The sequence below is a fragment of the Megachile rotundata genome, chromosome 10 (genome assembly GCF_050947335.1).
Source record: "Megachile rotundata isolate GNS110a chromosome 10, iyMegRotu1, whole genome shotgun sequence".
Lineage (NCBI taxonomy): Eukaryota > Metazoa > Arthropoda > Insecta > Hymenoptera > Megachilidae > Megachile > Megachile rotundata.
Window position 1 is genome coordinate 13,729,254 of NC_134992.1, and position 26,331 is coordinate 13,755,584.

General features: G+C 39.4%; 1 protein-coding gene across 2 annotated transcripts in view; it reads left to right on the forward strand.

Annotated features, from left to right (window-relative positions):
• Ser (protein serrate) overlaps positions 1-26,331 on the forward strand; it is a 75,160-nt gene that overhangs the window by 33,687 nt on the left and 15,142 nt on the right. For both annotated transcript variants that reach the window (XM_076536089.1, XM_076536088.1), the window contains exon 3: positions 25,242-25,533. In XM_076536089.1, coding sequence (XP_076392204.1) covers positions 25,242-25,533 — 292 coding nt within the window. The remainder of the gene's footprint in view (positions 1-25,241; positions 25,534-26,331) is intronic.

Genomic DNA, 26,331 nt, shown 5'->3' on the forward strand with positions numbered 1-26,331 from the left:
GTGGATTCTAGCTCGCGTTTCGATAATGGCGCATTTTTGGAATAACATTGTGGGTTTTGCAAATTGGAGAATCTATGATGTTGAGTTTCTATGTTTCTTCTCAAATGTCATAGGCTAAGTGCACCACCCTCAGGTTCACATAAATCTACCTAAACTCTGCTGTTTAGGTCCTAAACAGTGGGAACACTAACCCTCCACATGTACCAGTGTAAACCGTTTTCCAATCGCCACTAAAGGAGCCACTGAAGACCAAACAACCTGTCGCGCCAGCAATCTATCTTACAGTAATTAAAAAGGGTCGAGTAGTTTTTCGGTAAACGAACATCCCACCCACGTGACGTGTCACCGTTCGAGTAATTACGTCGAGACGAACGGCTGATTTCGAGATCCTCGTGAACAAGCATGACGACGTGTTTCCCTCGCAAGAGGTACACAATCGGGCAGCGAACGTCAAGGGTCCTCGTTCAGGACGTAACGGACCGAGCTACCATCTCGTGTGTGCTCGAACCACGGAAGAAATAAGTGTGTTCGCCGATATACAGAAGAGAAAGGCAGCAGCGGATTATTTGAAGAGCACTAGCGTGTTTGTATATTTCATAACTCGCTCGTGAGACTCTAAGAGGACCGGGGTCCGTTCGACGGCGACAAAGGGTGGGCCTCTCGAGTGCCTTAGGGGGCATAAACAGAGACCCTTAAATTGCTTCCTTTCCGTGAAGGATCCCCTTTTTCCACGATCCTTTTTTCATTTTTCTTGCACGTATACGCTTCTTCTTCGAGCATTTAGCGCGGACCGAGCTAATTCAATTATGGGATGGGCACGCAATAAAAAAATATATGGAAAGCAAATACCACGTGTACCGACAAGTTTTCAAGGGGACGCTAAGGAGGACTTGGAATGTACAGCTTTGACCACATTCCGAGACATTGCTACGTTGTTTCTTTATAGCTTCATTCGTGTAGGAGAAAAATGATTATGTAGGCTTGTTCTTCAAGCTTTAAACTAAAAATTGATGCAACACAAGTAGTATTTAATATTAATTTTGTGTCACGAAATTTTGACAGACGTTTACTTGTTTCAAAATCTGTCAACATTCACTGTAACAAGTAACCAGACATTTTCTATTAAAAATATCATCGAAATGATTATGTAGCCATGTTCTTCAAGCTTTAAACTAAAAATTGATGCAACACAAGTAGTATTTAATATTAATTTTGTGTCACGAAATTTTGACAGACGTTTACTTGTTTCAAAGTCTGTGAACATTCACTGCAACAAGTAGCCAGGCATTTTCTATTAAAAATATTATCGAAATGATTATGTAGCCATGTTCTTCAAGCTTCAAACTAAAAATTGATGCAACAGAAGTAGTATTTAATAATAATTTTGTGTTATGAAATTTTGACAGACGTTTACTTGTTTCAAAATCTGTCAACATTCACTGTAACAAGTAACCAGGCATTTTCTATTAAAAATATTATTGAAATGATTATGAGCCATGTTCTTCAAGCTTTGAACTAAAAATTGATGCAACATAAGTAGTATTTGATAATAATTTTGTGTCACGAAATTTTGACAGACGTTTACTTGTTTCAAAATCTGTCAACATTCACTGTAACAAGTAACCAGGCATTTTCTATTAAAAATATTATCGAAATGATTATGAGCCATGTTCTTCAAGCTTCAAACTAAAAATTGATGCAACAGAAGTAGTGTTTGAGTATAATTTTATGTCATGAAATTTTGACAGCAACACGTTTCAGAGTCACATACAAGGGTACAATATTAATATTAAATTTATGTAGTAATTTTGTTCGACCTCATCTAAAAATTGATACACCAGTGGCAATTCTCGCAAGTAGCATGTCATCGAATATCCCAGCAATGATTCATTAGATACATTCTCACGATGCGATGAATCAACCCGTATCCACGCATCCGATCCGATGGACCATCGCGAAGTTACACTTGGTTAAACGTTAACATTGCAAGGATAGACAGACGTAGAAATAAAAGAGAGGAGAGTAGAAATCCATAGGAATTTGTTAGTTGGAGGTCAGCCAAATAGGAAGAAAAGAAGCGAAGGAACAGGAGGAGGTGTTGCCAAGCGACTGGAACCAAACTGGAATTCTACGTAACGACTCGCCGATAGAGAAGCAACAGACCGGAAATCCTTTGGATTCGATAGCTCTCGCGCGCCCCGCATCGACAAAGGAATCGGGCTAGAAATTTTCTGCGATCGGCATCGCGATACACAATGGCCCCCGTGGAAGTCTTTTCCAACGGGCCGACCGGGGCTCTGCTTGTATTGTTGCGAAACTCCGCTTCTCTTTCGGCCGAGATTCACTCGGGTGCCTTTCGAACATTTCGAGAATGGGGACACGGTGGCTATGACGTGCGAGGGGTTGGGTCGTTGATGCCAATTCGTACCGTTTCAATCTGAAAGCGAAATTTAGGGATTTTCGAATTTTGGAAAATTTGGAAATTTCGGGGAATTTAGGAAAATTGGAAATTTAGAAAAATTAGAGAATTTGAGGAATTTGGGGAATTTGGGGAATTTGGGGAATTTGGGGGATTTGGGGAATTTGGGGAATTTGGAGAATTTAGGAAATTTGGGAAATTTAGAAAAATTAGAAAATTTGAGAGAGTTGGAGAATTTGGGGAATTTGGGGAATTTAGGGAATTTAAGGAATTTGGAAAATTTGGAAAATTTGGAAATTTCAGGGAATTTAGGAAAATTAGAAATTTAGAAAAATTAGAGAATTTGAGGAATTTGGAGAATTTGGAGAATTTGGAGAATTTGGAGAATTTGAAGAATTTGAGAAATTTGGGGAATTTGGAGAATTTTGGAAACTTGGGAAATTTGGGAAATTTGGGAAATTTGAGGAATTTAGAAAATTTAGGGAATTTGGAAAATTTGGAGAATTTGGAGAATTTGGAGAATTTGAAGAATTTGAGAAATTTGGGGAATTTGGAGAATTTTGGAAACTTGGGAAATTTGGGAAATTTGAGGAATTTAGAAAATTTAGGGAATTTGGAAAATTTGGAGAATTTGGAGAATTTGAAGAATTTGAGAAATTTGGGGAATTTGGAGAATTTTGGAAACTTGGGAAATTTGGGAAATTTGGGAAATTTGAGGAATTTAGAAAATTTAGGGAATTTGGAGAATTTGGAGAATTTAGAGAATTTGGAGAATTTGGAGAATTTGGAGAATTTGGAGAATTTGAAGAATTTAAAGAATTTAGGAAATTTGGGGAATTTAAAGATTTGGGAAATTTGGGAAATTTGAGGAATTTAGAAAATTTAGAGAATTTGAGGAATTTGGAGAATTTTGGAAATTTGGAGAATTTGGAGAATTTGGTAAATATAGAAAAATTAGAAAATTTGAGGGAGCTGTAGAATTTGGGAAATTTGAAGAATTAGAGAAATTTGGAAAACTTCGAGAATTTGGAAAATTTAATAATTTAGCAAACTTGTAGAATTTGGGATATTTTGGAACTCGGGGCACTTGGAAAGTTTGCAACACTTACAAAACATTCATCACAATACACATGGGTCACAATTAACTATGCAAAATAAACAAATAACACCTAACAGAATAAACTAACCAATAAGAACCATCTCCATTTACCTGAACATTCAACCTCGCAAAGCAAGAAAAAGAATGCAAAGGTCACGATTAACCTTGCAGACCTATTCTAATTCTAAACCCCTGCTCCGAAGTTGCCGTATGCAGCAATAATTTGGAGCTGGGCTCGAAATTACAGATCCCCGTTAATGGGCAGAGTGTTTCGATGCAAACGAAAGAAACAAACAAGCATGCATCGTCCGACGAGCAATCGTCCTTCGACTTTCTCCGTTTGCAATTTCAATAGCGGCATACGTAAGAAGGAATACAACCGCCTTTCCAGCGGTAGCATAATGGCACAGGAAACGATCAGCGAGATGAGAGTACGGCAAGCTTTTGCACAATCCTGGACCCGTCTATGTGTGTCTTCTTGCAGACTATAGATACTTTACCTACGTTTCGAGTCTTTCCTTTCTCCAACCACGTGTCTACCTCTCCCGTTTCATCCCGTCGTTATTTCGTATTCGCGTCCTCGTCGACGAGAGTTCCTCGAGGCATCTCACTCCTCGATTCGGTGCCCGATAATTTCCGCGCTCTTTTCATCGACAGCCTTTCCCACACTTCGCATTTTCTGTGGAGTCTAGACTGTTTTATCTGGAATGGGTCGATATTCGATTCTTAAGTTGTATTGGAGAGAATTTTTATCGTGACTCGTTCATTGTAATACAGGGGGTCTCACAATTAGTGTCCCTGAAATAGAGGGCGGCTGTCGTGATTCTGAATAAGATTTCCCTTTGCAGAAATGGGATTTGAAGCTTCGTTTTTGAATTATTAAGGAAAACGGACCGATCCTTTGGTTGGTTCTCAAATTGATACGTGTCACATAACTGTTATTCATGTTTTATACACTTCGGCGACAATTGAATTATCTAACAGTTTTCAATTTCACCACCCTCGACAGACAAAAGCTAACTCATTGTCAGCCAACGCGTATGACGATGTCCACGTGGGTTCAGCAACCGTGACGTCGATTCATTGATAGAGGCGCCCACATATGAGACTTTACGAGCCTCTGTGCATATCGTGTCGGGAATAGATGTCCGACTACTCGTTCTACGATCAAACTGTTTGTCTACGTTGTCTGTCTAAATTCATCTACACTTCTCTATTAAAAATTTCCACATTTTAAAACATGCAAATTTTCAATAATAAATTTGATACATTTACAAATTATCGTTCTGAAGTCGCAAACTTAAAAACTAATTAAAAAATGTAACGGTAAAGCCTTTTTCCTGCGTCTTCATATTTCCTGAGCATTCACTGTTTATTCAGAATTGATCATTAAGATTGTTTCGTGTCTCGTAATGTTCGTAATCTCAAACTATTTCTTTACAAATCATTCACAGCGTACATCATCAAGCATTCATACTGAACAGAAACAAACGTCCAACAAATTACAAAAGTCTAAAGAACCTGTTTACAGAAAAGATCTTTTAAAAACTTCTGTCTAAAACAAAATTGAAAAATCCGAGGCCACAGAATGTTGAAACACAGAAGATATAAGCGAGGGATTCGACAAAGAAACAAGAAACAAAATAAAATGAAAGGAGGTATTACTTAAAATAATCTTGAAACGAACGAAGAAAATATACGTAACTGAAAACCAAGAATAACTTATTCTTTAAATAAAGATTTACTAATACATTTTTTAATACAAATTTTAAATCAGAATAATTGTTTGAAAATTATAAAAAGACCATGTTAAGAAAATGTTGACTCAAATTTAACAGCGTCTGTTATTTTCGAATAACTCTAATGGCGTCCATCGCTTTACACTGTGTTTATGGACGTTTGATGATCACATATTTGAACTTGAACCAAAGTAGAAAAATAAATAAACTGAGATATGTGAACTGCCTAAGACATTCTTCTTTAACTTCACGAAAGTTGAAATACACTTTTACAAACATTTTTTGACATACATTACAAATTTTTTAATAAGTTTTGTCATTTAAAGTGAAAGACCCATGATCCGCCATTTTGTCGAGTTCCGTAAATCTAGTCGCTCGAATTTACTTTAATTCTCGATTAAAAAAGCCAGGAATATATTTAACAAACGCTTCTGTTAAATCAAGAACTTTGTAACAAGTTTTGTCATTTAAAAAGAGAGACCCATGATCCGCCATTTTGTCGACTTCCGCAAATCTAGTCGCTCGAATTTACTTTAATTCCCGATTAAAAAAGCCAGGAATATATTTAACAAACACTTCTGTTAAATCAAAAACTTTGTAATAAGTTTTGTCATTTAAAATGAAAGACCTTTGATCCGCCATTTTGTCGACTTCCGCAAATCTACTCGCCCGAATAAGCTTTAATTCCCGATTGAAAAAGCATGGAATATATTTAACAAACACTTCTGTTAAATCAAAAACTTTGTAACAAGTTTTGTCATTTAAAATGAAAGACCTATGATCCGCCATTTTGTCAAGTTCCATAAATCTACTCACCCGAATAAGCTTTAATTCCCGATTAAAAAATCCTGCAATATATTTAACAAACACTTCTGTTAAATCAAGAACTTTGTAATAAATTTTGTCATTTAAAATGAGAAACCTATAATCCGCCATTTTGTCGAGTTCCATAAATCTACTCACCCGAATAACCTCCAGTTCCCTATAAAAATACCCCGGAATTTACCAAACATCTCCGTTATCCAAAATTTAGGTCAGAAGAACCGTGAACTCTGAACGAAGATAAAAAGGCTACAGGTGCGTCCCGAATCCCCCGAGGATATTCGAGGCGTGCCATCGACTACCATCATTTCGGCTCGCCGCGGTTTTTATCCACCGTCCACTTAGACGACTATCGTTTATCATTACACGGACTATTATCGGGCCTGTAATTATCGAGATTTATCATGCGGAGCAAAGTTGTCGGAGCGAGGCGTCAAGTTTTTCTTCGTGGGCATTTTCGAGTCTCGATCGTTCGTTTAATATGGCGGTGCTAATTGTGGCGGGCGACGTTACCTGGGAAATTTAACGCCTCCGGATTATTTGTGCTCGCGGCCAATCGCGAGACCGGGTCTGACTGCTTCGTTTAAGTCGATCAACGTTTAACCATTAATGCTTCCAGTGAACGACGCGACGGACTTTATTAAAGCGTGAGAAAGTCTGGCCGATTAAAGTAGCCGGACTAATCTACTTACTCGACATACTCGGCGTGTTTGGAACTCGATACGAGATGGAGATATAAGATGGAGTGTTAGACCACTTGATTTTACGATTTTCGAGAGGGGAGATGTGGGGTGAGGTTTGGGAAGGTGGGGATTTGGGGAAGATGGTGATGTGGGAATTTTGGGATTTGGGAGGTGCGGGATTTGGGAGGAGCTGGGATTTCGGAGGTGTGGGATTTGGAGGAGTTGGGATTTGGGAGATTTGGGATTTGGGAGATTTGGGACTTGGGAGCGTGGAGATTTGGGGGCGTGGGGATTTGGGAGCGTGGAGATTTGGGAGATTTGGGATTTGGGAGCGTGGGGATTTGGAAGATTTGGGATTTGGGAGCGTAGGGATATGGGAGCGTGGAGATTTGGGGGCGTGGGGATTTGGGAGCGTGGGGATTTGGGAGCGTGGGGATTTGGGAGATTTGGGATTTGGAAGCGTGGGGATTTGGGAGCGTAGAGATATGGGAGCGTGGGGATTTGGGAGCGTAGAGATATGGGAGCGTGGGGATTTGGGAGCGTAGGGATTTGGGAGCGTGGGGATTTGGGAGCGTGGGGATTTGGGAGATTTGGGATTTGGAAGCGTGGGGATTTGGGAGCGTAGAGATATGGGAGCGTGGGGATTTGGGAGCGTAGGGATTTGGGAGCGCGGGGATTTGGGAGCGTAGGGATTTGGGAGCGTGGGGATTTGGGAGATTTGGGATTTGGAAGCGTGGGGATTTGAGAGCGTGGGAATTTGGGAGCGTGGGGATTTGGGAGATTTGGGATTTGGGGGCGTGGGATGCAGGGATTTGCATATTTGAGTATTTAAAGACTACAATTTGAACATTTAAAAATTTCGAAGTATGATAATTTATTAAAATTTATTAACTTTCATCTATTTAAGAATCTTAAAATTTCGAACATGAATATTTAAAGGACGATAATCTTAGAACCTTGAAAACTTACCAACCAAAAATCATAAAAATAAAAAGATGCACATTTGCAAAATTAGCAGCTTATAATAACAAATATGAAGAACAGAAGCATCGAATTTGTGGATTAAATCTCCCACACCGTTAACGTTCCCGGATAACTCGTATGAATTTCGAGTTTGAAACAGAAGGTGAGGCTCAGCGATGAATAATACTTGCAAATTAAGTCTCGTGCTAATTGCGTCGGGAAATAACAGAGAGAAGTCATTGACCGAACGCTGCATCATCTCGTGAATAACAGAAGCCGTTATTCGACAACTAATTTGATCATCTTTCCGGCTTAATAAACAGCCACGAGCGAATTAAATCAGGTTCTTTTATCGAAACGACCGGATTATCGAAATTGACAGCTGTTAATATTTAATTATTGTTATCTGATGTTAGATACACACATTTGCGTAATTGATGCTGTATTAACATAAATCTGAAAGGAAATATTTTAACCTCATATTTTCTTGTCAGGAACAAAGGTGCAAAAATAAAGTATAACTGATAGAATTTTTATTCTGAGGTTCTCAAATTTTAGATCCACAAATTGTAGATCCTCAAATTCTCAAGTCTTCAAATCCCTAGGTTGCCAAATTCACTTAATGTTGCCAAAGCTCTCAGTTTACGAGCACTCCAAATCTGAAATTCACGTATCCTACAATCCCTGAATCGCTAAATCTCAAAATCACTTAATTTCCAAACTCTCAAGACTTGCAGTCCACACATCCCAAAATCTCCAAATCCCAAAATCCCCAAATCCCTCAATTTCCAAACCCTGAATCTTGCAATCCACACATCTCTGAATCCCCAAATGCCTAAATTCCCAAATACCTAAATCTCCAAATCCCCAAATCTCTCAACTTCCAAACCCCAAAGCTTGCAATCCACACATCTCTGAATCCCCAAATACCTAAATCTCCAAATCCCCAAATCCCTCAATTTCCAAACCCTCAAAACTTGCAATCCACACATCCCAAAATCCTCAAATCCCTAAATTCCCAAATCCCCAAATCCCTCAACTTCCAAACCCCAAAACTTGCAATTCACACATCTCTGAATCCCCAAATACCTAAATCTCCAAATCCCCAAATCCCTCAATTTCCAAACCCTCAACACTTGCAGTCCACACATCCCAAAATCTCCAAATCCCCAAATCCCCAAATCCCCAAATCCCCCAACTTCCAAACCCCAAAGCTTGCAATTCACACATCTCTGAATCCCCAAATACCTAAATCTCCAAATCCCCAAATCCCTCAACTTCCAAACCCTCAACACTTGCAGTCCACACATCCCAAAATCTCCAAATCCCCAAATCCCCAAATCCCCCAACTTCCAAACCCCAAAACTTGCAATTCACACATCTTTGAATCCCCAAATACCTAAATCTCCAAATCCCCAAATCCCTCAACTTCCAAACCCTCAACACTTGCAGTCCACACATCCCAAAATCTCCAAATCCCCAAATCCCCAAATCCCCAAATCCCCCAACTTCCAAACCCCAAAATTCGCAATCCACACATCTCTAAATCCCAACTACCTAAATTCCCAAATCCCAAAACCCCAAAATCACCTCTCAAACCTTCACAAACCCCAACCTTCACCCCAAACACTAAAAAGCACCTATATTCACGCAAAGAACAAATGTGATGTTATGCAACGCGATAAATTCGACCGAGGACACCGAGCACCTCGATAGACAGATACACCTGGCTCTTCATTTATATTTTCTCGATGGCCACACACACGGTCCACTCGATTCTAAACCCGCGCATATAAATCATGCAACTGACGCAGATACGGAAGCAGCATCGATTTGTCAAAAGGTGTACTCGTGGCGGTCGTTAATCGGCGAACAACACCAAAATTGTTCTCTCGTTTGCTCGAGGGGATCGCAATCAGAGGACGTCGACCAAGATTTACGCGCTGAAAAACGGGAAACTTTCTTTGTTTTTCTTGAAATTCTTTGAACTGCTGATGAGTTTGGGAGCTAATCAAACTGGGAGTTATTTTTATATTTTATGGAACAAATTTTTATGGGACATGATCGAGTTGACGCTTTATCTGTTAAGTAATGACAGTTCATTTATTAATGACAGCTGAAGTGTTTGGTGATTAACAAAATGTAATTGTGAGTCTTTTGTTGTGTAACATTTATCTGACAGCACAAAGTGGTTGTGAAACGAAAGATATAGATTGTTTATTTTTTATAAAGTGCTTATAAGATTATTTTTGTTATATTTTTAATTTAATGGTACGAAATTGTATTATAACCTAATCTATAATCTGTAAGGTCTCAATGTTCATAGCACTCAATTATTTATTTTAATTAAGCTTAAGGTTAAGGACAATTATGCAGTTATTTCTATGAGACTATAAGACTTTTACAATATAACAAAACACACGATTCGATCTCTCAAAACGCAAAAACTAAATACTCGATCATACAATCTATCAGTATCTCATCGACACTGAATCCCAATAAAATATCGATAGTTTTACTATCAGTATGTAATAGAAAACACCTAAGGAAGACAATATAAACAATGCCAGTATATCAACTCTCCTGTATTCATTAAAAAATTACCTCTAAAATCCACCGACATACCTGTACGTCCCACCATGCAACCCACACACACATTCAAGTTCTCACACAAACGTAAGCGCACGTGAGGTCGCGACGAAGAATCGAGGCTGTACAAGCAACAGAAAACGTGGTTCGGGAGACACGCCGGCAACGGCAGCGACTCGTACAGGCTAACTAACAACGAAGAAGGAGAAGAAAAGGAAGAGTTTGACTCGAGAAGAAGAGAGAAGAGGAAGGACAACGTTTGGTATGCGATCCTCGCAGCGGGTTCACACACACGATCCGAAGGCAACCTAAAGGCTGCGAACCAACAGGCACAGGGTATTGCCCAAACCGGGGCGACTCTTTCTCTTTCTTTAGGTCTCTCTGTTGGTCTTCTTTTCTCATTTGCATACACGATATTGTACACCTGTGTGCAGAAGGGAGGTACATTGATGTGCGCTGTGAGGAAGTTTTACTTCTAAGGCGATGTTTAAATGATGTTCTAATTGTGAAATGATGAAATTGATAGTTAGCAAATTTCGGGATTATGAATTTGTGAAGTTTGGGGGATTCGAGGGTTATGAAGGTAGATACTAGTATGCTGAAGTATGCTGAAGATACTAGTATACCAGGAAGTTCATTATGAGATACTGATATGAGGAAGTTCGAGTACTTCAAATTCCATCATCCTCAAATGCATGTTCTCCAAATTGCAAATTGCAAAACTGAATGCGCCTAAATTACATTAGTCTCAAATTCTAATGTCCCTCAGTCCAAGTGTCCCAAATTCCATCCTTGCAAATCTGAATACCCCCAAGTTCCAGCATCCCCAAATTCCATCATTCCAAATCCAAATATACCCAACTCCTAATATTCCAAAATTCCATCATCCTCAAATTTAAGTGTCCCAAAATTCCATGATCCCCAAATCCATGTTCTTCAAATTCCATCATTGCATATTTCAATGCCCCCAAATTCCATCAATCCCAAATCCTAATGTCCCTCAGTCCAAGTGCCCCAAATTCCATCCTTGCAAATCTGAATACCCCCAAATTCCACCATCCCCAAATTCCATCATTCCAAATCTGAATACCTCCAACTCCTAATATCCTAAAATTCCATCATTCTCAAATCCAAGTGTCCCGAAATTCCATGATCCCAAATCCCTGTTCTCCAAATTCCATCAACGCAAATCTGAATGCCCCCAAATTCCATCAATCTCAAATTCTAATGTTCCTCAGTCCAAGTGCCCCAAATTCCATCCTTGCAAATCTGAACACCCCCAAATTCCACTATCCCCAAATTCCACCATCCCCAAATTCCATCATCCCAAATCCTAATCCCTCCAAATCCCAGTACCCCAAATTGCAATCTCCCACAATCTCCATCTCCATCTTCCAACATCCCCAAAATCCCAAATTCAACAGAGCATCCAAACCAAGACGACAGACCAAGATCAGTCTCTCTCTCTCTTTCCGTAATTTGCATACAAGATACAGTACACCTGTGAGCAGAACGATGCGTGTCCCGCCAGCAGCCACCTGACCAATAAGTCCGAGCTGCGAGCGTAAATCTGCATCGTAAACGCGAACGTTCCCCGGGGCACCCCTGCCGCGTCAAACGGGCCAACAATTTCCCTTGCTACCTTTAATCGATGACTTCGGGTCGGGATCGTTTCGTTGCTTGTCGCGAACCTCCGCGATTAATAATCCAGCTTGTCGTACCGCGAATTATGAAGAGCTCCCGCGATATTAATGAGACACGGAATACGATTCGGATGAAATTCAATGATCGGGAACGCGGAAACACACATGGGATCTGATATGTACTTGAACAACCGTTGGCCGATGAATGATGCAGCGAGAACGGGTACGGTACTGGGATTATAATTATGACCTTGTTGGAGAGTTACATTTTTTTATTTTAAAGATACTGAGATATAGTAAGGAAACTCTTTTATGGGGTTCATAGTAGGTCTGATACTTTCTGAATGGATCAAAGTACAAGTGGATACAATTTTGGTGGAAGAGTTTTGGATGTTTGGTAGCTAAGGATATTCTGGATTAAAGTTGTTTAAAGGATGATGGAATTTGGGGATGGTGGAATTTTGGGGTGTTCGGATTTGCAAGGATGGAATTTGAGGTGCTTGGACTGAGGGACATTAGGATTTGGGATTGAAGGAATTTGGGGGCATTCAGATTTGCGTTGATGGAATTTGGAGAACATGGATTTGGGATGATGGAATTAGGGACACTTGGATTTCAGGATGATGGAATTTTGAGATATTAGGAGTTGGAGGTATTCAGATTTGGAATGATGGAATTTGGGGATGGTGGAACTTGGGGGTATTCGGATTTGCAAGGATGGAACTTGGGGCACTTGGACTGAGGGACATTAGGATTTGGAATTGATGGAATTTGGGGGCATTCAGATTTGCAGCGATGGAATTTGGAGAACCTGGATTTGGGGATCATGGAATTTTGGGGCACTTAGATTTGAGAATAATGGAATTTTGGGATATTGGGAGTTGGAGGTATTCAGATTTGGGATGATGGAATTTGGGGATGGTGAAATTTGGGGGCATTCAGATTTGCAGTGATGGAATTTGGAGAACATGGATTTGGGGATCATGGAATTTTGGGGCACTTAGATTTGAGAATGATGGAATTTTGGGATATTAGGAGTTGGAGGTATTCAGATTTGGGATGATGGAATTTGGGGATGGTGGAACTTGGAGGTATTCAGATTTGCAAGGATGGAATTTGGGGCACTTGGACTGAGGGACATTAGGATTTGGGATTGAAGGAATTTGGGGGCATTCAGATTTGCAGCGATGGAATTTGGAGAACCTGGATTTGGGGATCATGGAATTTTGGGGCACTTAGATTTGAGAATAATGGAATTTTGGGATATTGGGAGTTGGAGGTATTCAAATTTAGGATGATGGAATTTGGGGATGGTGGAACTTGGAGGTATTCAGATTTGCAAGGATGGAATTTGGGGTACTTAAACTGAGGGACATTAGGATTTGGAACTCATGGAATTTGGTGGCATTCTAATTTGCAATGATGGAATTTGGAGAACATGGATTTTAGCATCAAGAAATTTTGGAACACTTGGATTTGAGGATGATGGAATTTAGCATCGAAGGTATTAAAACAGCACACAAGAAAGAATAATAGTACAGAATCGCAAGAAGCATCCTCCAGAAAGAACAGTTCCCCGGCGTCTGCAGTTAAGGCAGCATCGGCACGAACGATCATCGTCAGCATCGTCTGCATCCTCGTTCAACCAACAGTCCGCGGACATCGCACCAAGCGTTTTCTGCTGGCCTTGTGCCCCCGTGAATAGTGGCTCGAGCATCGTAGGATTCTCTTCTTCTTTCTCCTCGTCCCCTGTCGCTCGAGAATCCCTTTTCGTTCTTTCCTCGGTCTCGGTTCGTGTCCGCTTCCTCCTCACGGCTCCTTTTTTCCTCCCCGGCTTTCTACGGTTCTCTGGACACCGGCGGAGATTTATTAGCCGACCGGCTAATTGGGAACCGGGGATTCCTCCCTTCACCGGGATCGTCGCGGAATTTCCGAGGAACAACCCGGTGGATCGACGCTCGAATTTATCGCAACCGTGCTTAGGGACCTTCGGGGATGTAAGGTCAAGGGTAAGGCACGATCAAAAGAATTCTGACCGTGGTTTGGAACTTTAGGTTACCTTCAATTAATCTTCTTATTGTCGTGTATATAGATTCGTGTATTGCGAGGTACTTTAGTCTCGATTCTGACTTCTGGTTCGCTCGAATCAATTTTACAAATTTCCAATTCCTTAAATTATACTGGGTTTATACTAACTATACAGGGTGTCTCAAGTGTAGGTCCTTGAAATGAGGGGAGTTGTTTCTGAATAAGATTTCCCTTTGCAAAAATGGAATAAAGAATTATAGGTTAAGCGGTTAAATATTCACACCCTCAACTTCCAAATACAGGGTGTCCACAACTAGTGAAACTCTCTGAATTGGGTGATGGGGTTCGAGATTCTGAACAACTTTTCCCTTTGCAAAAATTCGCTCGGAAGCTCCGTTTTTGAATTATTAAGGAAAAACACGTGACCAATCAGAGCGCGAGGATTGCGCGCGCTCAGCCGCTAGGCGGAGCTGTCTCGCGCCTGCGCACGCGTCTCGCGCTCTGATTGGCCCCGTGTTTTTCCTTAATAATTCAAAAACGAAGCTTCAAACCTCATTTCTGCAAAGGGAAATCTTATTCAGAATCACGTCAGCTATCCACCATTTCAGGGACTAGTTGTAAAACACCCTGTATAAATTCCTATTCCCTAATTCTCCTATTAAATCTCCACATTCCCACATTTCTGCATCCAATGCGTGTGTTCCTGTACAACCAGATCCCTGATAGATAAATTCCAAACGTGACCATCCTCGAAGAAAGTGGACGCAATTACGATGAGAACAAGGAAGATTTAAGACATGGTGGTCGCTGATCTAGGAATTCGCGTGGGTGTCCCGCAGAAAATCGCCGCCTGTCCGCTCTCGACGAATTTCCCCTTTCACTGCGTCAACGTAACTGCGATTCAAGAATAGATGCGTTTGTAAGCCGGCTATCATAAATCGTCGAAGATCGCAGAGGTGGAACGTGCATTTCGATTGTCGAATTCTTAAACATTTTTATCTTTGAATTACTATGTTCTTTGATGACTTGAATGGCTTTCTACGTTGTTGAAATTTTAGTGTAAGTGGATTGGTGTGGTCTTGAGGTACTATAGTGAGGTTCTACGTTTGCAAGTTAATATATACTCAAGTTTTTGTGTCTACAAATTTCTGTATTAGTAATTTGTACATTCCTAAATTTCTATGTTCTTAAATCAATAAATCTCCAACTCCCGTATATTCCAAAATTCCAAATCTTCCAAATCCTCACGCTTCTACATTCCCACGCTCCCAAATCCCAAATCTCCCAAATCCCTACGCTCCCAAATCCCCACGCTCCCAAATCTCCACGCTTCCAAATCCCCACGCTCCCAAATTCCTACGCTCCCAAATCCCCACGCTCCCAAATTCCCATGTTCCCAAATCCCTACGCTCCCAAATCCCTACGCTCCCATATCTCTACGCTCTCAAATCCCAAATCTCCCAAATCCCCACGCTCCCAAATCGCCACGCTCCCAAATTCTCACGCTCCCAAATCCCCACGCTCCCATATCCCTACGCTCCCAAATCCCTACGCTCCCAAATCCCAAATCTCCCAAATCCCCACGCTCCCAAATCCCCACGCTCCCAAATCCCCACGCCCCCAAATCTCCACGCTCCCATATCCCTACGCTCCCATATCCCTACGCTCCCAAATCCCAAATCTCCCAAATCCCCTCGCTCCCAAATCCCCACGCCCCCAAATCTCCACGCTCCCATATCCCTACGCTCCCATATCCCTACGCTCCCAAATCCCAAATCTCCCAAATCCCCTCGCTCCCAAATCCCACCTCCTCCAAATCCCACCTCCTCCAAATCCCACCTCCTCCAAATCCCAAATCTCCCAAACTCCCACATCCCCAAATTCCCACATTCCCCTACAGTCCCCCAAATCCCCATATTCCCAGCTTCCAATATCCAACTGCCCAAACACAATTCCTCAATCGTGAAATTTCCAAATTCCTGAGCGTCCGCGCTTGAGAAAACTTTGCTCGGGCGACCCTGGACGCGTACACGTCGATTGTGTTGATCGGTAAGTGCACGTAGAGGTACTTACGTACGCCGAATAGAACGCGTCTCTTTCTCTATGTCAGCCAACGTGTCTTTGGTTTCGCGGAAAAGATCGAACGAGTGCTACGTGAGGACGCGTACTAAGCAGCGACCAACGTCCGCACTCGCAGCGATCGGGAACCTTGAACGAGAGTGCAGAGTTCCTTTCGACTCTTACACAATCCCTTTATAAACCTTCAATTTCCTATCTTTTACCATTTTTCTTTCATCATTTCATCTGAAATAATTTGGATTTCATTTGGAATAGTTTGGAATTTCATCTGGAGCATCTGAAATAATTTACTGGCACAGACGCTGCAAGATGGAAGCTCAGATATCTCACTTTTCCATCTAATGTGAACGCTTTGTTTGTTGTTATGTTTGAATATTGTTTGCTTACAGCAAAGTATATTAGTAGAACAATGCTTTTACTAGTCTTCATAACAATCCTTAAACATCTGTATAACAACCTTATTTCGTAAAAATAGTTTGTATTAGAACAATCGCACGTGACATCCATTTTGTGAAGGTTCCACAAAATGGCCGCCCGTAGACGAACCTCAACGATGATTTCATCGGTAGATTTGGATATTTGGATTCACCGTACGATCTCTGTTTGATATTCGACGTAGCAGAATGACTTGGTTCTCATGAATCCGCTGTTCGAAAGCGCTGGTGAAATATTTGCTGATTCCACAACGTTCGCCCCGTGTTCGATCATTTTTCATCGTAAATCCCATTGGCCTGTACTTTATGCTCGTCTTTGTGCCTGAATTTCGGCCGAGATTCACGCGGCGATTACGCCGATTTATTTTGTGAAAGTGCCTTACGTAAAATCGCCCGATGCATTATTCATTGCGGTGCATTATATCATCCTGCGCGTGTTTTTTCGTAACGGTCCAATTAAATCAAATATGATTCTAATTATACTGAAAATTCGACTGCTTACCGTTCAGCACTTGATTTCCAAATTATTCGCTGTACTTTCTAGAATCTAGATGGTTCAAGGCTTTGTGGAATTTTAAGAAGAACCTTAACGAATGCCTGTATGCGAATTTGTTTTTACGTTGCTGTGACGGTCTGTTTATTAAAACTCTTCAAGTACTGTTATTGAATAATAAGAAATTTTTGTAGGGTTTCAGAGTATTTTTTGCTCTTGGTTTTAGAGATATTTTTATTTTTAATTTTATTACTTGTTTAATTATGTAAATTGTTTTGAAAGATGTGATAGTTGTACATTCGTTGCAATCTGAAGATCAGTGGTTCAAATCCCAGCAAGGTCATACACAATTTTTTTTTTTTATTTTATGGATTATAGAAACTTTCTAGTAACTCCTACAATTATGTTAACCTCCCATAAATTATATTTATGTTGAAAAATATTTTTCTACATAAATTCGTTTAAAGGACTCAAGAATGTATTGAACCGCAAAATCTACTGTTTTCCATACAAATTACGCTCGCAAGATTAATTGTTCGTTCAAGGTCATCCCACATACCGTTGACCTCTTCTTTCAACCATCCACCTGTCTGACTACACCTGACAAGCGTACAGCTCCGCGTTCTCCATAGAACAAACAATAAACGCGACCATAAAAGACAAGGAAGACACAACGGAGTTAGTTAAACGGTACAGCAGTTGGTCTGGTACAAAGGCAAGCATGTAGCCGGTCGTCCGTCATTTATCTATTAACGGCCGATCGAATCGATTCTCGTCCCCCTTTTGAACGACGGTGTTTCAATCGTACGAAAACGGCCGAATAATAGAAATTTTATCTGATCGTAATTCACGGAGCTGACTCACGCCGATTAAGACGCCCCGGACAAAAGAGGGAACGTCTGGCGACTTCTTCGAGGCAGCACAAAAGCGGTGCTTCGACGTGGAAACCGACCGACGAATTAGAATATATGTACGAGGTGTAAGGGAAAAAAAGGCGAGCATGAAAGTCGCGGGCGTGGGAACGAGGGGCCCCGAGCGAGCCACCAATTAACACCAATTAGCGCTCATCTGCTCTCTAGGTAGTGGCTGCGGACGGACCGACTTTACATTTAGCACGAGACGTCTGACTCGCCGCGGATTGGACAACGTGCCTCTTTGTGAACCCGATCTGGGGAATTTTGCACTTCCGCGATGAGGAGAGACTAAGTGGAACCGTATCGCTTGCGACATAAGTGCGACTATGGTGTATGCTTGGAACTTTGGAATTGGGGAGATTTGGAATTGTGTTGAGGAATAAAACTATTTTTACTATGTTAAAAGTTTATTGGATTAAAAACCTCTTCGCTAACTTGCAGCAAAACTGATTCTCTTTCTGAATGTACCCATGGTCAGTGAACATATATATATATATCCTTACTGTAGTGGGGGAGGACGACCTTAGCCCTTATGAGTAATGGTAGATGAGAATACGATGTTCTTGTTTCTGAGTATCGGAAGAGTGGTTTGGCTATGACTTATTATTTATTTAGGATAGGTTATTCAAGAATTGGGGCGATTTGGAATTGGGGAAAGTGGGATTTGGAGAGATTTGGAACTGGGGAAATTTGGAATTGGGGGATTGGGAATTGGGGAAATTTGGAATTGGGGAGATTTGGAATTGAGGAAATTTGGAATTGGGGGATTGGAAACTGGGGAAATTTGAAATTGGAGAAAATTGGAATTGGGGACATTTGGAATTTGAGGAATTGGGAATTGAGGAATATTGGAATTGGGGAAATGAGAAATTGGGGAGATTTGGAATTGGGGAAATTTGGAATTTGGGGAATTAGGAATTGAGGAAAATTGGAATTAGGGAAATGAGAAATTGGGGAAATTTGGAATTGGGGAGATTTGGCATTGGGGAAAATTGGAATTGGGGAAATTAGGAATTGGAAGAAATTGGGAATTGGGGAAATTAGGAATTGGGAGAAATTGGAATTGGGGGAATTGGAAATTGGGGGAATTGGGACTTGGGGGAATTGGGAATTGGGGGAATTGGGAATTGGGAAAAATTGGAATTGGGGAAATGAGAAGTTGGGAAAATTTGGAATCGGGGAAATTGGGAATTGGGGAAAATTGGAATTGGGGGAATTGGGAATAGGGGAAATGAGAAATTGGGAAAATTTGGAATTGGGGAAATTTCGAATTGGGGAAAATTGGAATTGGGGAAATTTGGAATTGGGGAAATTGGGAATTGGGGGAATTGGGAATTGGGCGAATTGGGAATTGGGAAAAATTGGAATTGGGGAAATGAGAAGTTGGGGAAATTTGGAATCGGGGAAATTGGGAATTGGGGAAAATTGGAATTGGGGGAATTGGGAATAGGGGAAATGAGAAATTGGGAAAATTTGGAATTGGGGAAATTTCGAATTGGGGAAAATTGGAATTGGGGAAATTTCGAATTGGGGAAAATTGGAATTGGGGAAATTGGGAATTGGGAAAAATTGGAATTGGGAAAATGAGAAATTGGGGAAATTTGGAATCGGGGGAACTGGGAATTAGGGAAAGTGGGAAATGGGGAGATTTGGAACTGGGGAAATTTAAAATTTGGGGAATTGGGAATTGGGGAAAATTGGAATTGGGGAATGAGAAATTGAGGAAATTTGGAATTGGGGTAATTGGGAATTGGGGAAAATTGGAATTGGGAAATGAGAAATTGAGGAAATTTGGAATTGGGGGAAATTAGAATTAGGGAAATGAGAAATTGGGAAAATTTGGAATTGGGGGAATTGGGAATTGGGGGAAATTGGAATTGGAGAAAATTGGAATTGGGGAATTTTGGAATTGGGGAAATTGGGAATTCGGGAAATGAGAAATTGGGGAAATTTGAAATCGGGGGAATTGGGAATTGGGGAAAATTGGAATTAGGGAAATTTGTAATTGGAGAAAATCAGAATTGAGGGAATTGGGAATTGAGGAAATTTGCAATTGAGAAAAATTATAATTGAGAAAATTTCACTTGCCCCAACAAACTTTTTCAACTCCAAACCCAAAAGTCCCCAAAAAAAATGAAAAATATATCCATCAAAATATCGCTAAAATCCTGTATCATCAAATGTATTAATCAAGAGCGTATCGTAATCCGAAGCTGTCAGCGTTGATTCAGCGTTCGTGGAAAAACATACAAGCATCGATATGTGGGAACGTCGTTTCCCGTTGCGATCGATTCCCTTTCGGCGACAAGTCGGTTCCGTACGTCCAACTAACTGGTCGATCGTGACTGAACTGTCGATATCGAATTAGCGAAAACATTCTCCCCCGCCGGCAAGCCCGAATACTTAGATAAAATGCGGCTAATGTCGCCGGCACCGTGTCCGTTTTACACGCGCGTGTTTTCTTGCGGACAAATCGTCTCCTAAAGCGGCTCGACACTTCTAGGATTGGAAGCCGGCTTTTTTTTGTACCGTTCGCATGGACCGATTTGGTACGAAACGATCTCGCAACCGGTTCGATGATTCTCGTTGATTTTCAGGCACCCACGACGGAAGCCTGTCGAGTAAATTGCACCTTGTAAGAAACGGATTCATTTATTCGGGGACCTGTTGAATTTCAACTTGCAAGTTTTCGTGGAGAAAAACTTAATGCAAAGGTGATCGTTTTGGTTCTTGCGATTCAAATATTTGAGAAGAAATTGTAAAACTTTGTCTCGAGGTTGTACTGTGTTCTTGTGTTCGCTTCTGTAGAGTTCTGTAGAATCTAACTATATCTAAAAATATGTTTAATGTAACGAACGGCAATATAACGCGAGACTATATAACATATCACATGACGTATCTATCAACGCGTGACTAAATAACAAATGACAATATTACTGTCAACATCTAACTATATCTGAAAATATGTTTAATGTAAGGAACTGCAATATAACGCGAGACTATATAACATATCTATAAACACCTGACTAAATAACAAATGACAATATTGCTGTCAGCATCTAACTGTATCTAAAAATATATTTAATATAAGGAACTGCAATATAACGCGAGACTATATAACATATCATATGACATATGCATAAACAACTGGCTATATAACGAGTGACGATATTACTGTAAACATTTAACTATCTAAAAATATCTTGAATGTAACGAACGGCAATATAACGCGAGACTATATAACATATCACATGACATATCTATCAACACGTGGCTATATAACAAATGACGATATTACTGTCAACATCTAACTATATAAAAATATTTTTAGTGTAACGAACGGCAATATAACGCGAGACTATATAACATATCACATGACATATCTATTAACACGTGGTTACATAACAAATGACAATATGACTGTCAACATCTAACAATCTAAAAATATCTTGAATGTAACGAACGGCAATATAACGCGAAACCATATAACATATCACATGACATATCTGTCAATACGTGGCTACATAACAAATGACAATACTACTGTCAGCATCTAACTATATCTAAAAATATGTTTAATGTAACGAACGGCAATATAACGCGAGACTATATAACATATCACATGACATACAACACGTGGCTACATAACAAATGTCAGTATGACTGTCAACATTTAACTATCTAAAAATATCTTTAAGGTAACGAACGGCAATATAACGCGAGACAATATAACAATATGACATATGTATAAACAACTGGCTATATAACGAGTGACGATATTACTGTCAACATCTAACTATCTAAAAATATCCTTAATCCAACGAACGGCAATATAACGCGAGACTATATCATATGAAATATTTATCAACTCGTGACTATATAACAAATGACAATATTACTGTCAACATCAAACTATCTCAAAGCATCTTTAATCTAACGACAGGCAATATAACGCGAGACCATATAACATATCACTTGACACATATGTAGAATAAACTACCCCTTTATCTTGTAACGAACTGACGTCACATAACCAATCGTCCGCCATTGACGAAAGATTAAACGTACTCCCCTATACCTTTAACCGTCGATGATCCAATAAAAAAGTAGCCGTCGCACTCGTCCTGACAGGCTCGGCCACCAGAGAAGCAAGAGAAACAGCAGGAAGGCAAAACAAACGTCCCCGTCAAAACCTACCCACCGCGTTCGCAGTAATTACCGATCTACGGTGTAATCAGAACCTCGGCAGATTTTTCGCCGATCGCACGGCCATTCGTCGGCCACAAATCAGAATAATTACACCGGGGGTTTGCGCGATTCCGCGTTGTGCTTGCTCGATTCCACCAGGAGACTTCTCTTCGGAACCACCACCAATCAGGGACCGTGAGTGACGGTCGGCTAATGCAATAAATAAATTCCGATCGCGCTGTCGCGGAAGACAGCGGCTATCTGTTCGTCCCGAAGCGGATCCCAAAGGGGTGTTCAGGAGCAACCGGACGATAGAAAGCTGGAAGTGTTCCCGATGGAACCGGTCCCTTCGAACAACAAAAAAATACCGACCGAGCCACGACGGTTTAATGAACTCCGCGCTCAGACAATGAGCGACTTTCGACCGGCCATTTTTAATTACAAATTGTCTTGTACTGCTGTACATTTTTTAATCAAGAAATACTTTACTTTCACATTGTAATACATGCAATACATTGTAATACATTAGAAATATTTTAGTTGAAAATCTCTTCACTAAAATTATGTTCTTAAATAATCTCGCACATCTTTATGTCCCGATTAACGAGGGTCTCGTTGAGAGGGGTAATACCTTTAGACAGATGAAAGTAAGCTGATATTTGTAAATTTTTTCGTATTTCAGTTGGAAATTTTTAGACAATATTTGTAAGATATTACACTAACATTTTATAAAAAAAAATTTTGTAATTAAGATTCTAAAGGTATTGCCCCCCTTAATATTTTTTATAGTTGTCTAGAGTGTAGAATTAGCATTTTCCGGCAAAAGGGAATTGAATACGGATGATGTCACACGCGCGTCTAGGGCTACTTTGCAAAGAGGAGGTGGTTTGATGAAGGCAGCAATTAACCCTTGGCCAGCTTGAATAATCCCTAAGTGGTACCTTCCGAGATGGACTTTCGCAAATTTCCGAGCTTCCTTTACGCTATTCTATCACGTAACTATTACGAGCGGAATAAATTCGAGGAATTTATTTATGCAACAATTATATGTTACAGTTCGTGTTAAAATGGAGGAATGCGCATATTGTAGATGCATTAATGCATCTTCATTTTCAGCTCCTTTATATGCTTGCCTAACTATATGCCGTACAATAAGAAACTGTTGTACCGTGGGAAAGTTGCGGCCACATTAAGCAAATATAGAAACTAATATAAATAAAATTCCTGAAGGATGCAGGCTTTATTTATATATACGTGGGTGAAAATTTTAACGATCGCAGACACAATGATCAGAGATTAAATATTTGCGTGAGGAATATTGATATTAGCTACCGTATGATCTTGAAACTACAGTAATACTTATTTCAATAAAAATTTCATTAATCTTTTCAGATCCACGATTGCGTTGCTAAAATATTACTGAATATTTTCTGTTAACATGAATATGTAATTCTTATTATTATACTTGTATGAAATAATTGGAGAACTGAGATATTATGATATAATGTTTCTTGAAAATAATTCTGTTTATGAAGTGATTTATATAGATTATAGAATTCATGAATTAATATGGATATTTTCTTTTTATTCATCAGCGAATCGATATAAAAATATCTTTAATGAAAGGCAATATGTATAACGCGAGATTATATAACATATCATATGACATATGTAGAAACAAGTGGCTATATAACGAGTGACGATATTACTGTCAACATTTAACTATCTAAAAATATTTTTAGTGTAAGGAACGGCAATATAACGTGAGACTATATAACATATCATATGACATATGTATAAACAACTGGCTATATAACGAGTGACGATATTACTGTCAACATCTAACTATCTAAAAATATCTTTAAGGTAACGAACGGCAATATAACGCGAGACTATATAACATATCATATAACATATCTATCAACACGTGGCTATATAACAAATGACAATATGACTGTAAACATTTAACTATCTAAAAATATCTTGAATGTAACGAACGGCAATATAACGCGAGACTATACATATCATATGAAATATCTATCAGCACGTGACTAAATAACAAATGACTATTACTGTCAACATTTAACTATCTAAAAATATCTTGAATGTAACGAACGGCAATATAACGCGAGATTATACATATCATATGAAATATCTATTAGCACGTGACTAAATAACAAATGACTATTACTATCAACATCTAACTATCTAAAAATATCTTTAAGGTAACGAACGGCAATATAACGCGAGACTATATAACATATCATATAACATATCTATCAACACGTGGCTATATAACAAATGACGATATAACTGTCAACATCTAACTATCTAAAAATATCTTGAATGTAACGAGCGGCAATATAACGCGAGACTATACATATCATATGAAATATCTATCAGCACGTGACTAAATAACAAATGACTATTACAGTCAACATCTAACTACCTCAAAACATCTTTAATATAACGAACGGCAATATAACGCGTGACTATATATCTGACCAATCTATCACCAAATGGCTATATAACAAATGACAGTATTCCAGTCAATATCTATCTAAAAATATCTTTAATGTAACAAGATGCAATATAACGCGTGACTATATATCACATGACATATCAACACGTGGCCATATAACAAATGGCAATATAACGCGTGACTATATATCATATGACCTATCTATCACCACATGGCTATATAACAAATGACAGTATTCCAATCAACATCTATCTAAGAATATCTTTAATGTAACAAGATGCAATATAACGCGTGACAATATATCACATGACATATCAACACGCGGCCATATAATAAATGGCAATATAACACGTGATTATACATCATATGACCTATCTATCACCACATGGCTATATAAAAAATGACAATATTCCAGTGAACATCTATCTAAAACTATCTTTAATGTAACAAGATGCAATATAACGCGTGACTATATATGAAATGACATATCAACACGTGGCCATATAATAAATGACAATATAACATGACTATAGTACCCAAATAAAAATAAAGCATCTACATAATATTTTTCATCGTGACTTTGATCAAGTTAATGAATTTTATGTCCACATTCTAGGATCCCGTTCTATTGAAAAATTCTGATCGTTAATTATTTTTCTTTCTCAGAGGCAATTCACGCTGATCCTGCAAGCGAGAGACGAGGCGAGCGCAGGCGTGATCGAGGAAGCCAGTTACAGCGGCATTGTCCTGCCAGGACCCACCTGGCACACTCTCAATCATCAAGGAAGAAACGCTCATCTAGCTTATCGTGTTCGGGTCCAGTGCGCGGACCATTATTACAACGCGACCTGCACGAAGTTCTGCAGGCCGAGGAACGACATATTCGGCCATTACACCTGCGACGAGAACGGGGACAAAGTATGCATACAGGGGTGGAAGGGATCCGATTGCGAAATTGGTGAGTTCACTTCTTTCTTTTCTTTTGCAATATTCAATCATCTACTGATAAGGTTAGATTAGGTTAGGTACTTTAAACTAATCTTCTCCTTGTTTCTCTGCATTCAACTCCATTTATGTGAACTCCGTACATGTTTCATGGTTTCATTGAATATTTGACAAACTGCATTCACTAATTTTTCTTGCATTTGATAAATTTTTTATTAATATTGTAATCAATTTTGTATAAATATTTAATTGATATTTTATGTACGGTTTTATAAAAACTAGTTTACTGATGTTGACAAACATAACCTCACCTTTCCTAACCTAACCTAACCTTTCATTTATCGAAGCTGTCAGATAACCTACAAATTTCTACAACTCTGTTATTTTAAGTCAAACAATTTGTTAAGGTGATTTCTTTGAAATCTACATTGATCAAACATAAACAATTAATGTATAAATTTAATTCACATTTTAATTAACGTATACATTAATTCTTCGTCAACATAAAGAGCTTATACATACATTAATACATCTTCTGTTTATTTTAAAGCAACCGTGTAATGTTCATAACTATTTTACATATTTAGACGCACCTTTGTCTATTTCTTAACCGAACGACAAGTTGAATTAAACAAGAAAAATAAAGCACGATTAAAGATAGTGAAAGAAAAATTCAGTACCGGAAGCAGACACCCGATAAGACCTTGTCTCACGTCATTAAGCAGAACGATTAGTTGAAAAACGCAAAACCGAGGATACCGTAGAAAAAACCGCCACTGCAAAAAAATCAGCATGAAACAGCAACGAGCAC